General features: G+C 45.1%; 1 protein-coding gene across 1 annotated transcript in view; it reads right to left on the bottom strand.

Moving 5' to 3' along the window:
• LOC149525337 (unconventional myosin-X-like) overlaps window positions 1-16,310 on the bottom strand; it is a 212,807-nt gene that overhangs the window by 60,047 nt on the left and 136,450 nt on the right. The window contains exon 3 of the mRNA XM_089776428.1: window positions 3,615-3,773. Coding sequence (XP_089632554.1) covers window positions 3,615-3,773 — 159 coding nt within the window. The remainder of the gene's footprint in view (window positions 1-3,614; window positions 3,774-16,310) is intronic.

Here is a 16,310-nt window from a genome sequence, read left to right as displayed (position 1 = left end):
TTGAATCTTGAGCCCAGCCCCCTCTTACTTCTCCCACAGCAGGAAGCCCGCGCTGGCACTACAACAAGCCTGTGCAAAACAAATCAAGCCACGGACGCAGCAGGGAGCCCCCAAATAGACTCCCCTGCTTGCCCCACACCCTGCTCAGAAAAGCTGCTGCGAGGCCATTTGTGTTCCATATACTGTGAGCCCGGAGGGAAGGGGGGAGTGGTGCTTCATGGTTGCTCCCGGCCCCAGAAGGGCAGACTCCTAAGAAACATGAGCGGGCTGGAGTCTCACTGTTAAGTCTCTTGGCCAGAGCCTGCCTCCAGCACTCCAGCCCTCTGCCTACTCCACATAACCCAAAACCTGTGCCCCCCCTCCTGAGCCCATAACTCCTTCCAGACTGTGCACTCTAATCCCATGCCACAGATCACAATCCCCTCCTGCCCTAGCTCACAATCCAAGCTCCTGTACCCCAATCCCATGCCTTGGGTCACAACTGCCTCCTTCACCCAAACTCAGTGGCCCCCGACCCAAAAAAAGTTTCCCATCCTGCCATAAAGGCAATGTTGAAAACTTTTGTGTTGGACATAATATTTTACTTTATTTAAAAATTAAGCCTGGCCAACAAGACCTCTCTTGGAGCACAGCCACCATCTGGCCACAGTGTCATAATATTCCTGCACACCCCCCACACGGCAACCCTGAGCCCCTCATACATCCCAACCAAGACACTTGCACCCCCATATCCCCAGTTCCTTGGCATAACAGTCCTGCACCTCCACACTCCCCAAACTTTATGCCCTGAGCCCATCATATACCTGAGCCCCTCATAGCACCACATCCCCAGACTCCTGCACCCCCACGACCCCAGTCTCCTGGCAGAACACTCCTGTCCCCACCCACACCCCAACCCTATAACCTAAGCCCATCATACATCCAAACCCTCTGACCTGAGCCTCTCATTCAACCCAACCCAAACTCCTGCACCCTCATATCCCTATCCCCCTGCCATAAAACTGACAGAAGAGAACCTGAATGCATTCATGAAGCTGGATTGATCAGTTATGATATAAACTTGAAACAAATATGTGAAAAGATACAGCAGCAGAAGTCTCATTAAAGTCTGTGAGTACAAGGTTTCATATGTACTATTATTAATCATTATGTCAATTATCAATAATATTACGTTGTATATTTTCGGTCATGCAAATGGGTATTCTTATAGAGCTCTTTGTTGACCACTTGTTCTGAATTTTGACGTAGTTTGGCTCTTTGGTTTGAAAAGATTGCTGACCGTTGAGCTAGTGGCTAGTCACATTAATGGTTCCATATCCTTCCTGACCCAGGAGGGAGGAGGGACGAGGAGGAAGGCTATGGCTTCCTCTGGCCCCTGTAGAAAGAATTTAAACGTAAAGAGGATGTTCCTTGTTGGTTCTGTGCAAGGAACAATCCAGTCCAAAGCAAGAATTACAATGAAGCATATAGTATCAGAGGAGTAGCCGTGTTAGTCTGAATCTGCAAAAGCGACGAGGAGTCCTGTGGCACCTTATAGACTAACTGAAGTGTAGGAGCATAAGCTTTCGTGGGCAAAGACCCACTTCGTCAGATGCATGCATCTGACGAAGTGGGTCTTTGCCCACGAAAGCTTATGCTCCTACACTTCAGTTAGTCTATAAGGTGCCACAGGACTCCTCGTCGCTAATGAAGCATATAGTGTCCACATTGTGACTGGCCATTCCACACAACAAAGAACTTCATGCTGCATGTTTTGCTATCTGAAGTGCCACCAGTCCTGAAGGCCTTATCCCATTACCTCATTATCCTCAACACTAAAACAGTGCTCTAGCTGGGATGGAATAGCACTACTTCCTGTATCAGAACCTGGCTCCATATATATGCCAAGTTATTTACTTCAATACAAATTTTACTGAACTGCATTTGAGATTCTGTGGCCTGCATTGTGCAGAGGGTCATACTAGATGATCATAACGGTCCCTTCTGACCTTAAAGTCTATGAGTCTATGAATAAGCCTGAGTTTTGAGACACACAGTTAGGTCCAAAACAGTAAAATAAACAATACTGTAGGGAGAAAGAAAAGCATTAGCAAATGAAGGTGCTATATTACCAGCAACAGTACACAATTCTGTCTAAGAATTTATCCTGTACTGCTCATTAGAATATTTAGAAATCCAAGAGTTTCCACAAGACACGGAACAAATTAGAACACAGCTCTTTAAATATAGCTATTTCTTGATTCTCCACAAGGGTTTTTTTCCTCCTCAAAAGTTCAGCAGAAACTAAATGTCATCCCATCTATTCACACTGGGAAATGATTAGGCAATTATTTATTTTTACTCTTTTAAAATTAATAAATCCCAAGGAAGACTCAAAAGAATTTCCTTATTTTCTTCTACTTCTCTTGCATACACAGAGTTTTTCATTTCAGAGACATAGCAGTGCTAGTCTGTTTCAACAAAAACAAGAAGTCCAGTGGCACTTTAAAGACTAACAAACTGATTAGAGTAACACTCTAATCAATTTATTAGTCTTTAGAATTATTCAAGTTTGCTGGGCCATCGGCATTGGGTTTTTTTTATTGATTTATCTTTTTTTAGACAAAATTATTTGTTTTGTGAAAAAGACATAAACATTATGAGGCCTTCACAAAACAAATTTTTAAAAAGACAAGCTCAAAATTTAAGATGCTGACCACTTAAGATGCTCACCATTTAAAATGCTCCCTTTAGCAGCAACATGCAAAAGAACAAAAACAGCCTTGTCCCCGTTTGTGTTTCTTTACAGTGGATAATGAAATCCCTAAAGGTAATGGCTCTTTGGTTTTTAATTCTGTGTTTGTTTAAATTCAAGCTATTTATAAATAAGAGATGCATCTTGGCAGAAATTAACATTATAGTGGTACTTCTAAAAAACTGGAAAGAAAATTTAAGTTAAATTACATTTTCTGCATGTCACGTTACTTTATTACAAAATGAAAAACAAGCATTCAAAAAGCCTACAAGACAGTATTGCTCTCTGTATTATGTTGCTCACAATAATGTTAGATTGCGATCAACATCGATGCTGAAAAAGTAAAATTTAAGCTCTATTAGCCATAGAAATCTGCAATATAAAGTCAAAAAAATTAAAACTCCATGTAGACTAATGGCCAGATTTTCAGAAAAATCCCAGCTGCTTCCATAGATGTAAGCTCCTAAAACCACCCAATTTCTATGGCATGGATTCTCCACGTGCAGAGTCATGACCACCCTTTCCTATCTATACTGATGAAAAGAAGAAGCACCTCAACTAGATCCTGGCCAGGTGAGGACTTGGTAGGTAGAGAAGCATTGTTCCACTGTGTCCTCTCAGAAAATCTTTTGTCAACTTCATCTGTTGCAATATATTTCAAAAACTGCATGGATTTCCCCAGGAGCCCTTGACCCAACTTTCCTTCCATTTTCTTCAGGTGGGAAGTCAGCCTCTACCTCATAGACAGATGCATTTCAAATCATATTGATGTATATAATCTGAAGAACTCAGGGGAAGGGAGGGAGGTGCTAAATCAGTGTAAAATATTGCTATTAAATGCAGGATAAACTTCATAGTTTTTGTTTTAAAACAAACTTACATAGATTTTATTTTGTTGATATCGCTGGAATAAATTGTGCATGATGGAGCCCTCGTGGAGGTCTACAAGTGCTGCCATGTCTTCTACACTCTCCACACTTGTTTGATGCATAGCTGTAACTTTCTGATGTGTGATTGTACTCTGTTTGTAAGTGAATACCTGAAGAAGGAAAAACAGTGCATTAAAGTCTCATGGTTACACAAGAAAGTACTGTTCAAGCTGATAACCTGGACAGAGAGATGAAATTCAGGGGGATCAGAAAAAGCATCTGCACCAAATTAGTCCCATGTACACCTCTTATGAGGATTTACAGGAGACCTAAAGTCTTGTAGACCTACACTGATCCTCTGGTTACTACCCAATGCGTAGTCAAAGAACTGTGGTTCAATTTCGGGTGAATGGAGTCCCATCATTTCACACGGCACTACACAAAATCCTCAGCATTCATGTTGGATGCATTCTTGGCATGATCATGAATGGCAAAATTTGTGAATAGGGGGAGCCATGGCTCCTGGCCCCCTGGTGAGCTCTCCGCAGCTCTCAGCCTCCGCTGTTCCTCTTCCCCACAGGGAGGGGAGACTCTCATGAATCTACAGTACTATGTATAGCAATTCTGTGAATCGCAGGGGTCTCCTGTATTTGGGACTTCATTAACCAGGACATATTTCTCCCCAAAGGAACTCCACTTATTTCAATGAAATTACGCTGAGAAAGAAACATGTTTTGCATTAACAAGTGTCAGAAATTGATTCAATCATGGCTAGCAAAATAAACATTCATGGGCAATGATCATTTAAATCTTTCAATTGTGCATTATGACCAGGATCAATAACATTAGGTTATTAATCCAATATTAATGTGCAGGTTTGCATACTATGTGGTGCCAGAGCAGGTGTTAGACTGTGATGAAAATGTATTGAGTATTTACTCATTAAATGAGTTCATGCATTTTCTATACAGTCGTTCTATCCATCTGCCTGGAAGATATTTACATGTAGAATCCAAATCACCTGATATTGGTTCTTGTAGAAAAAAAATCAATTACCAAGGATATTCAATAATTTCAGAATTCAGTTTCCTGTTTCGTTTTTAATTCACATTCCTGGTAGCTAACTTCTAAAAGGTGCAGACTATATCAAAAATAATTTTTGTAGAAGTTGCCAACTCTACTTGGCAATTTTATTCACCAGTAATATAATCATCCTTAAAAGATGAGCGATCCAGACACTGCGATAATGCAGAAATTTTAATACTGTTGTATATAAAAAAATCCTCAAAGCCTTCCTTCTGAAATAATAAAGATTTTCTTCTAACTTAAGGACTATGATAACTGTCAGTCTAACTAGCGGAGAACATTTCAGAGTTGCCTATATGGGTTCTGATTTGCATGTTACTGTAGATTGGAACAATACGGTGCAAGATGACAAGTCTTCTCAGGAACAGTAAAGTTTCTAAAACCAAACATTATCTAGAGAAAAACACTGAACAGATTTCTTCTAGCGAGGAGCTGAACAGGTACAGTAAAGTTCAGAAGTATAGGAACGCTCTCTGTAAAAACAGAAGCCTGCCACTACTGGTTATAACAAACATGTAATTTCTGCAACAAAAACAGAGGGAGGAAGGGGACCAAAACTGAACCAAGGAAGAAATAGGTTGTACTGCTGAAGAAATTGAGGCTATGTCTGGAAGATATGAAGCACTGTCAATTACTGCACTACTCACAGAGTGAAGCCAGTGTCCACACTGTCAGCTGCAAGTGCAATAACCTGACCACACTTGGAGCACTTGCAGCAGCATTTAGTGCAGTGCACTCTGAGCATCTATTCCTCTTCTGCTGCTCAGGCTTGTGGGAATGGGAGGAGAGGGAGTTTGCAGGGCAGTTTGGGTTCTGTCCCAATGTCCCATAGCGCATAGAAACCCCTGAACTTCCATCCACATTTGGTGCCACCAACGGCTTTTGTGCTGCATACTTTGCCTCCTCAGTCTGCAAGAATGAATCCGCGACTGATGACAAAAATGCTGATAGGTCTCACTCACACATCATGAATGGCTGTCACAGTACTGCTTAAGCTACAAAGTGTTGATGAGGAGTCAGACGCTGATCTCGCCACACGCAGAAGCTCCAATACAAGATTTCTCATGGCACTCACAGAGTAGAATACCACTTCTGAGCTCACAAAATGAGCACTGAATGGTGGTGGGATCGCATCAAGATGTAAATCTGGGATGACGTGCAGGGGCTGCAGAACTTTCAGATGGGACCATGTGATGAGCTCACCCTACCCTGCAGCACAATAACCCGAGCATGAGAACTGTCCTGCCGTTGGAGAAGAATGTAATGATTGTACTATGAAAGCTGCCTAGTCAAACAGCTACTGATCCACTGCCAATCAGTCTGCAGCAGGAAAGTCAACTGTTGGATACATGTTGACAGAATTGTGCAGGGTCATTAATTGCATTCTGCTCCAAAAGACCATGACTATGGGCAACATGCATGAAACTGTGAATGGCTTTCCACAAATGGGCTTCCCCAAATGAGGAGGGGAATAGATGCCACACACATTCTAATTCTGGCACCAGACTACCTCGCTTGAGTATATTAATTGGAAGAGGTATTTCTCCATGGTTCTCCAGGGATTTGTAGAACACCATGGGCATTTCACAGACATTAATGCAGGCCGGTTTGGAAACATGCATGACATATGCATCTTCTGAAACACAGGCCCATTCAGAAAGTTGCAAACTTTCTTCCTGGACCAGATGATCACTGTGGGGGCAGTCAAAATGCCCATCATTATCCTGGGAGACCCTGCCTAATGCTGTGGCTCATGAAGCCATACATGGGGGAGCCTGGCCAGCAGCAAGGAGTGTTTCAGTAACAGGCTGAACAAGTGTAGAATGACTGTGGAGTGTACTTTGGGCTGTTTAAAAGCCTGCTGGCGATGTTTGTTCAGGAAGTTGTAATGGCAGATGACAACATCCCTGTGGTTATAGCCAAGTGCTATGCCCTCCATAATATTTGTGAACGGAGGGGCAAAAGCATCACTCAGGGCTGGACCACTGAGACCCTAGAAGCTGAGTGAAAATGATCTCAAGACCAGGGCTATCAGAAGAGCATAGCAAGGGGCTATAAGGATCAGGGATGCCTTGAGGCAGCAATTTGATGATGAAAGTAAATAATATGTGTTCCCATGCACAGGAGAGCAGTCACTGCATTTCTAGGGAGTTACAGGCAGTCCCCGGGTTACGTACAAGATAGGGACTGTAGGTTTGTTCTTAAGTTGAATCTGTATGTAAGTTGGAACTGGCGTCCAGATTCAGCCGCTGCTGAAACTGACCGCCAGTTCTGACTTACATACAGAATCAACTTAAGAACCCCAGGCGTCCCCAAGTCAGCTGCTGCTGAAACTGATCAGCAGGTGATTCCAGAAAGCCCGGGGCAGAGCAACTCTGCCTCGGGCTTCCTGTAGTCAGCGCTGGTCAGTTTCAGCAGAAGCTGACTTGGGGACGCCTGGGGCAGAGCAGCTGGGGTGCTGCTGGGTTGCTCCAGTAGCGCCGCTCCTCGGTGCTACTGGACCAACCTAGCAGCACCCCATCTGCTCTGCCCCAGGCGTCCTGATTCAGCCGCTGCTGAAACTGACCAGCAGCGGCTGAATCAGGACCTGGGGCAGAGCAGCTGGGGTGCTGCCGGGTTGGTCCAGTAGTGCCCAGAGCGGCGCTGCAGGACCAATCGGCAGCGCCCCAGCTGCTCTGCCCCAGGGTCCAAAACAAAAGCCTGGTCTGCTGGGGGGGGGCACACTAGCTGCGCCCCCTCCCCCCCCAGCAGACCAGGGACACGGGGAGCAGAGCCGCAGCGGCAGCGGGGTGCCGCGCCTCTGAGGCTTTGCTCTGGCAAAGCCTCAGAGGCGCGGGACCCAGCCACGGCTGCAGCTTCAGTCCCGGTGCCTGTGGTCTGCTGGGGACGGTCCCCAGCAGACCACAGGCACCCGGACTGAAGCAGCAGCAGCGGCGGTTCCCCGCGCTTCTGAGGCTTTGCTCTGGCAAAGCCTCAGAAGCGCGGGAACCCGCCCGGTGCCCCTGGTCTGCTGGAGACGGTCTCCAGCAGACCAGGGCACCAGAGCAGCTTATGAATGGGGCTTTTTCGCCCCGACCTCCGGGGCGAGAAAGCCCCGTTCGTAAGTGCAGATCCGACATAAGTCGGATCCGCGTAAGTCGGGGACTGCCTGTATTGCGATTGGGCCATATGATACACTTAATGCTAAAATGATAGTCACTTTGCTGGGGTGTGCTTTGATGGAATGGAATAAAGATTGCTTTGAAAAACTAGAATTTCATTATTAAAACCTATGACCATAGACTACACACACACACACACACACACACACACACACACACACACACACACACACACACAGCATGACACATCTGCACTTTGAGAGAGAAAGAAGAAGAAGAAGAGAGGAGGTGAAGCCCCAAAAAGTGTACAGATTTGTATTGGTCCATGTTTCAGATGCAACCCTGACATTAAATGTGATGTGCAATGGGAGATGCAGTTCATCAGAGCTAAACTGCACAGAGATGGGGGGACAGTGCACTGGATGCCTGGGGAGTCTGCAGAGATGGACAGTAAAGGAGCAAGGTATGGAGTATGGTGAGTGCCAGCCGGGGACAGGGCTGTGGTCAAAATGTTTGAGCAATGACAGGTGTGTATGGAAAACAGTTTTGGGACACTGGTACGGCTGTTTGCAGGTGCTCCATCTGAAGTGCTACAGCACCAGGAATGTGACCACATGGTGCTGAATCATGTTTAAGAGCTGCTCCGTGTGATTCTTCCTCTCACAGTCCCGCCACTCTCAATTCTTTCTTTTTCAACAGCAGCCTGAATCATGACACCAGGCAAAAAGTCCTCTTGACATTTACAAGGATGCTTTCTTGCCCTGCCTGGCAATAGCAAGGCAGGCTGGCATCCCAACCTTAAATCTGTGAAGATTAAACTGCCATATTTTACAGAGGGACCACAGATAACATTAGTCAAAGCAGTGCCACAGCCCATCATATATATAGTAGCCCAATGTCTGTGACTCTGTAACGCTGGCTGTTCCCTCTGGGTGGCGCTGTTGCCTCCCACTTGGCCCTCAGAAATGACTGAAAAGTAATAGCATTATAAGAGAAATGAGCAACTTCATTAGAGAATATGGAAGTAGGGTTGCCAGGTGTCTGGTATTGACCTGGACACCTAAAATGTCCAGTATTTTCTGATTTTTTCCTCAGCCAGGAGGTGAAAATGCTGGGTGCTTACATGGTTCCTCAGGAAGCAGGAAGACAAGCTGGCAGATGGCCGCCGGCAGCCTTTTAGGGCCAAAAAGCCTCAAAAACATTTCTTAAAGTGGCCACACTGTTTTTTTTTTTTATTTTATTTTATTTTTAATTTTTTTTTTTTTTTTTTGCTTAACAACTCTCAGGGTCCTCCTCCCCCCCCCCCCCCGCCCCCGCCTCCCCAAACAACTCTGCTCTTCCCCAGTGTTTGGCTGTTTTTCCTTTTTTTGCCGTGGGGGCGGGGGTTCAGTATTTTTGGTTAAACCATTTGGTAACCCTATATGAAAGAGGAAGGAGATGAAATGAAAACAAAATGGGTTCTGTTAAGAAGGGCTAAGAAGGGATAGAGAGAGAGTCTGGGGAGTGGGCATGCGTATGTGTTCGGTTAATGTCCTGTAGGTATGGGTCATGTGAAGAGAGCAAGCACCAGCTATGAAAATAAGCAAACTCACTTCTAAAAGGAGGATAGGGGATTTCAATTTCCTTCATCTTTGCTCAAAATCTAGGCACCTCACACAGGTGAGCAAGAAGTTCCTGAATAGTTAAGCACAAACACTATTAGCAGGAGTAACAAATAAAAGAATTAAATTGGTGGGGGGACCCAAAACAACTTAAACCTTGCAGGGACTAATCTAAAGGTCGCAGTGTGAGACACTGTAGCACAGGAAGGGGTGGGGAGACCACTAATATAAGTTACAGAACTAATGCAAATACACAGAGGGATGAACAACAAGCAGATTTCTTTACTTTAAAGCAACAAACTTTGGCAGAATACAGTACCTGGCACACTCTGTGAACTGGGCAGTGGTATTGGGAGGGTCACACAAAACACACAGGAAGGTTGTAATAAGATTTAAAATGAGGATTCAGCAAAAATGATTTCCTCTCAAGATACCAGGGAGATCATTTGTACATACGGAATGTATACAATTTAACTAAATGCTAAGGAAGACAGTGTATGCAAAATAAAAGTAAGAGGTCTGAAAATTACCAGGGAGAGGCAGCAATACTGGAATTCAATTAGAAGGTTCAATCTTGCAAGAAAATCAGAGGTTAAAATAGCAGGGAACAGAGTGAAGAATAACTAGAAGGGAAACAAATTATCTGAAAATACACCGGAAGAAAACAGGTCCCCCTAAAGGACAAAAGGGCACCCCTCTCCTGGCAGGACAATGAAATGCTTAATGACTAGCCTGAAGAAGTAAAACGCACCATAAATAAAGCAAAGATAAAGATGACTAATGACCTGACCATAGTAGGAAAGGTAATTCTAAACCATGGTCAGGAGGGAACAAAGTGTGAAAGAAAAAGCAGTGGGAACATTTCAGGGTTCTAAAGGAATTTAGAAGGGCACTGCCAAACCCCAGATACCATTACATTGCTAAAAAAAGAGAGAACATAAGTCTGAGGATCGGAGGAAAATTTGGTTAGTGCCAAACCTGGAGAAGGGTAGAAAATATGACTGAAAGCAGATAAATACAGACCACTAAGACAGACCTCTCCCTAAGCTAAATATTCTAATTGTTGTTAAGATGCATTGATAAATGTTAACTATAGCAAGAGGGTGACACAGGCAGTGAGGAGAAGAGGGAATAAAGATAAGAGAGGTTAAAATGGTGGACAACATGCCCTGATTTCATCAGAGCTTGCAAGAGAAATGGCATGTGTTGTGTATTGGGTTGTAGATATAGATCTTGTTGTTATAGTAACTGAGTTAGGTCACTGGGGTCAGCCCAGCTAGTTTGGGCTTGTTCTAGTTCAATGGTCCCCAACACAGTGCCCGTGGGCGCCATGGCATATCTCCTCACAACATAACAGCATATGGCCTTACACCTCAGCCTTTGGGCTCATTTCTGTTTAGAAATCCAACACCACAGGGTTTTCAAGCATGCTCATTGTTAGCCTAACTTTACTTACTTTGAGTCAATGATAAAGCTTCACTGATTTCATTTAGAGCATATCAGTGTGCAGTGCATAAAAAAAAAACTCCACTCAAAAGATTATGACATCTCAAGCCTTCCATTTGCCAGGCCTCCCATGAAATGTCACATGCTGTTCTGAGAGTACAGTGTGAAAATTATACATCTCTTTTAGAAGTAGTACAGACCACAGGAAATAATTGAGGAGGTGGAAGCAAGATCCTACAGAGAATGTTTTTGTGACCTCAATATAGTCAGCCAAGGAAAAGACAGCTAGAAAAGGGAATCCAGTTATGGTATGCAAATACTTCAAGGGAATGTACAAAGATATGGGCATGATTGTGTTTACCACAGCAATACCTATATTTTCCTCAGAATGACTTTCCAAATAACCCACTACAGGCAGTCCCCGGGTTACGTACAAGATAGGGGCTATATGTTTGTTCTTAAGTTGAATTTGTATGTAAGTCGGAACTGGCTCCAGATTCAGCCGCTGCTGAAACTGATCAGCGGCTGACTACAGGAAGCCCTAGGCAGAGTTGCTCTGCCTCCGGCTTCCTGGAATCAGCCGCTGATCAGTTTCAACAGCGGCTGAATATGGACTCCTGGGACAGAACAGCGGGGGTGCTGCCGGCTAGGTCCCCGCAGGACCAACCCGGCAACACCCCAGCTGCTCTACCCCAGGCGTCCCGCAACAAAAGCCTGGTCTGCTGGGGGGGAGCGCACTAGCTGCGCCCCCTCCCCCCCAGCAGACCAGGGAGACCCGAGCAAAGCCGCAGAGGCGCAGAGGTCCCGCCCCCTCTGCGGCTTTGCTCCTGTCTCCCTGCTGTGCTGGGGGGGGGGGCGGAGTCCTCCCCAGCACACCAGGGAGACCCGGAGCAGCTTTTCTCGTCCCGGAGGACGCGGTGGCGGGACCGCTGCGCTCTGGGCGGTCCCGCCGCCCGCGAGCTCCAGGGCGAGAAAATCCCCGTTCGTAAGTGCGGATCCAACGTAAGTCGGATCCACATAAGTCGGGGACTGCCTGTACTATAATGCAGGAATGTTATGTACTTAAGGGGGGCATTCAACAAGTGACACTCTTAAGACATGCAAGACCAGGAAAAAGTTTGAGAACCCCTTATGTTCAAGACCGAAAATGAGGGCTGACTTGTGACATTATTAGAAGACAAGCATTTATGAATTATATCTATCCATGACATTTGTAATATAATATTTGTCTATTTTAAGTCATCGTGTCCTTTTTAATCTAGTCATAAATTCATTAATTATAGCAAGTAAACAAGCCATGGATTTGAAGTGTTACATTATAAAGAAAAAACAACAAATAATCTGGTAGCACTTTAAAGATTAACAAAATATGTAGATGGTATCATGAACTTTCGTGGGCACAGCCCATTGGCACATCCAACACTCCGGTCATCTGAAGAAGTGGTCTGTGCTCACAAAAGCTCACAATACCATCTACATGTTTTGTTAGTCTTTAAAGTGCTACTTTAAAGACTATTTGTTGTTTTTTGTACAAACTAACTTGGCTACCCCTCAAAAGCATTATAAAGAAAATAATTCAGATACTTTTTAAAGGAACATATAGACTCTCCACCAGTTTGCCCCTCCCTATTTCTTTATATGTAGTGAACCACTTTATTTTGCAGTGATTCATCTTAAAAAAAAATAGTGAGGACTTTTTTTGTTAGCTCTTAAAACAAAGAACAAATAGAAAAATATGATTATAGCAGAATTTCCTAGTAACTCATGGTGTGTCTAGACTACAGGGTTTTTGGGTTTTTTTTAAAGTGGCCTTTTTTCGAAAAAACTTCCCCTGCATCTAGACTGCTGCTGCGTTCTTTTGAAAGTAAATCGATCGCAGAAAACCTCATTTTATAAGGAATAACGCCTTTTTTCAAAAGTGCTCTATTGAAGGTGAACTGTGCTTTTTCGAAAAATAGCATCCAGACTGCTTGGGTGCTTGCTTTTTCGAAAGTACTGGCTGTAGTCTAGACGCTCTCCTTCGAAAGAGGCTTTTTCGAAAGATTCTTTCAAAAAAGCCTCTTTCAAAAGAGGCTTGTAGTCTAGACGTACCCTCAGGGTGTGTCTAGAATACAGGGTTTTTTCGAAAAAAATGACCTTTTTTCGGAAAAACTTCCCCTGCGTCTAGTCTGCTGCCGCGTTCTTTCAAAAGTAAACTGAAAGAATGTGGCAGTTTTTTCAACCACGGAAAACCTTGTTTTATGAGGAATAATGCCTTTTTTCAAAAGTGCTGTTTTGAAAAAAGCCGCTATGTAATGCAAACTGTGCTTTTTTGAAAGAGAGCATCCGACTGCCTGGGTGCTCTTTCGAAAAAGTGGCTTCCTTTTTCAAAAGTACTGGTTGTCTAGATGCTCTTTTTCAAAAAAAGCCTCTTTCAAAAGAGGCTTGCAGTCTACATGTAACCTCAGTGTATAGATGCTAAAGGACCAATACTATGGTACTTCTACAGTCTAAATTTGGGATGTCAGGGACATAGGATAAGTTTCAACTGGTAAACTTTGGAGTATACTCTCTCTCTCTTCATCCATATTGCCGCATGATGTGGTATCAAACAACCAGATCACTATATGGAGACCACTATCCTACCACCACGATCATTTTCATGGAAAAAAAATGGAAGGGCTTAGGCTCTGCCTCCTGATGACATCACAGTTATTTGCATGCCATGCTAATAGCATCCCACCTCCACACACTCACTTTTTCTATTAATGTTTATTTATACTCGCTTTGAGTCAAATCAGCTACATTTCTGCCTCCCAACATGGAGTGTGGGACAGGAAAAACGCACTAACTAGTAGGATCTCATTCTGTGCAGATGCAGCACTCCAGCAATCCCACTGAATGGAGACAAGTACAATTTAAATGTAACCCTGTTTATGACTGTTTCACCACTAATCATTTAACGGTAATATTCAGCACTGTGCGCCCTGAGGGTGCTGACCAATGGCACTGGAACCTCTGTACATGTGGGGTGCGTAATACAAGACCAAAGTGTCCCTCCCTCTCTGCAGTGGGCTACTTGGTAGTAAGTAAGCCAGTTGTCTTCTCATTTGTGACAGCAGCTCCTGGTTGGCAACAGGTGTAATTTTAGCATCTCCCCAGCAGACCAGATTCTGCAGACGGGAAAAATAATCCCCAAGGCACATGAATTCTGCACTTAGGTTTCTTTTGTTAAAAAGGCGTGGGAGGTATGGCCTTCTGATTTCCCTCCCAGTTTGGGTGCCAGTGCTGGTGACAGTATTTAAGTAAAAATATGTTTTCAAGGCTATTAATGTGTTGGTATAGTTTATTATTATGGTGGCAGTGGGCTAATGCCTGTAGAATAGCGTTATGTCAAGATTACAGGCTGTCTTAATTTAGGATGCCAATGTTTTTTCATATCTGGATTGCAGTATGGAAATACAGAAATATTTGTAAGTGGGATAAAATATAGGAACTGAATTTTTCTTTGCTATCATTCTGATCTATTTAAGCTGTAACTTTCTGTGTACAGGAGACCTCTGGGAGTCTTGGAATGGCTATTTGTGGTTCCATGTATTTGCGGGGGGTCTCCTGGCCTAGCCTGGGGAAGGGGCGGAGGCTGGGAGCCACAGAGAACTAACTATGGCTCCCCACGGTTGCCTGCAGCAGTAGTGAGTTCCCTGCAGCTCCCAGTCCACGCAATGAGTTCAGGTGCCACAGAGAGCTTACCGCAGGGGCCAGGAGCTGTGGCTACCAGTATTTATGAATTTTGTCATTTGCGGTGGTGCCGGGAATGCATTTTGGGTTGCCAGGTGTCCAGTATTCACCCGGACAGTCTGGTATTTTCGGCTCCTGTGTGGTAAAAAAATTCAGAGAATACTGGACACCTAAAATGTCTGGTATTTTCTGAATTTTTCCCTGGCCAGGAGGAGAAAATGCCAGACACCTGGCAACCCTACAAACACTCAGCGCCCGGCCTCCCACCAAGCCCTCCCTTAGCTCCCAACACCCTCAGGCCCCCAACCGCAGCCCCCATGCTTACCTGGTTCCCCAAAGCTGCCAACACAAAATGGCTGCCAGCCAAAATACCTAAGGGAAGCAATGCTTTCCCCCGGTCTTAGTGCTCAACCTATCCCGTTTCTATCCCTGCACTAACTCTTAAAGGGGACATGCTTTTAATGCTGTTTTATTTTATTTGGAGTCCTTTGGCTCAACAACTTTGGTCCTCCCCCTTTTTTTTCTCCTTCAACAGAATTTTTTCCCAGAGTTATTTTTATTTTATTTTTTTTGGCGGAGGGGAGTGAGGGTGGATATTTGGTATTTTTGTTTCAACCATCTGGCAATCCTAAATGCATCCACCACGAATGGCAAGAATTTCTCATATCTGAAAGGTAAATCTATATTATTTTGTTAAGTATGCATGTGACATATATGGTGTTATCAGTGGCATAACTGAAATTCTAAGTACAAGAAATCAGTACCAAAGTCTATTTAGGAACTTTCAGTTGAATGTTATGAATTTGTGCAATTAGAAGGTTTTTACAAAGTACTGTAGTTTAGATCTAAAATTCAAAGAGATGTAGGGCGGAGAAATGGGTTTTACAGAAATTATTATTACAGAAACATTTGGTAATAATCACTTCCCTGAAGTGTATGCAACCCAAGACCTACAGAATCTTTTTAACACATGGAAGCCAGAAAATGAATTTAACTACAAGTATAAACAAAAATTAAACTGGCAGGCCTTCCTTTCATTGCCCAAACTGAAGGCACATTTACAGGCAGTCCCCGACTTACGCGGATCCGACTTATGTCGGATCCGCACTTACGAACGGGGCTTTCTCGCCCCGGAGGTCGAGGTAGCAGATTGCTACCTGCGAGCTCCGGGGCGAGAAAGCCCCGTTCGTAAGCTGCTCCGGTGCCCCTGGTCTGCTGGAGACCGTCTCCAGCAGACCTGGGGCACCGGGTGGGTTCCCGCGCTTCTGAGGCTTTGCCCTGGCCGTCTTCAGCAGACCAGGGACACGGGGAGCAGAGCAGCAGCGGCAGCGGGGTGCCGCGCCCCCCCCCCCCCCCCCCCCGCGGCTGCCGCTTGAGACCCGGTGCCTGTGGTCTGCTGGGGACGGTCCCCAGCAGACCACAGGCACCGGGACTGAAGCCGCAGCCTCGGGGGGGAGGGGGGTCCCGCGCCTCTGAGGCTTTGCCAGGGCAAAGCCTCAGAGGCGCGGCACCCCGCTGCCGCTGCTGCTCTGCTCCCCGTGTCCCTGGTCTGCTGGGGGGGGGGCGCGGATAGTGTGTCCCCCCCCCCAGCAGACCAGGCTTTTGTTTTGGACCCTGGAGCAGAGTAGCTGGGGTGCTGTGGATTGGTCCTGCAGCACCCGCTCTGGGCACTACTGGACCAACCCGGCAGCACCCCAGCTGCTCTGCCCCAGGTCCTGATTCAGCCGCTGCTGGTCAGTTTCAGCAGTGGCTGAAT

Source organism: Pelodiscus sinensis, chromosome 2 (genome assembly GCF_052426305.1).
Source record: "Pelodiscus sinensis isolate ZL-2025 chromosome 2, ASM5242630v1, whole genome shotgun sequence".
Lineage (NCBI taxonomy): Eukaryota > Metazoa > Chordata > Testudines > Trionychidae > Pelodiscus > Pelodiscus sinensis.
The sequence above is the reverse complement of the archived record's forward strand: the minus strand, read 5'-3'. Positions and strand labels throughout refer to the sequence as shown.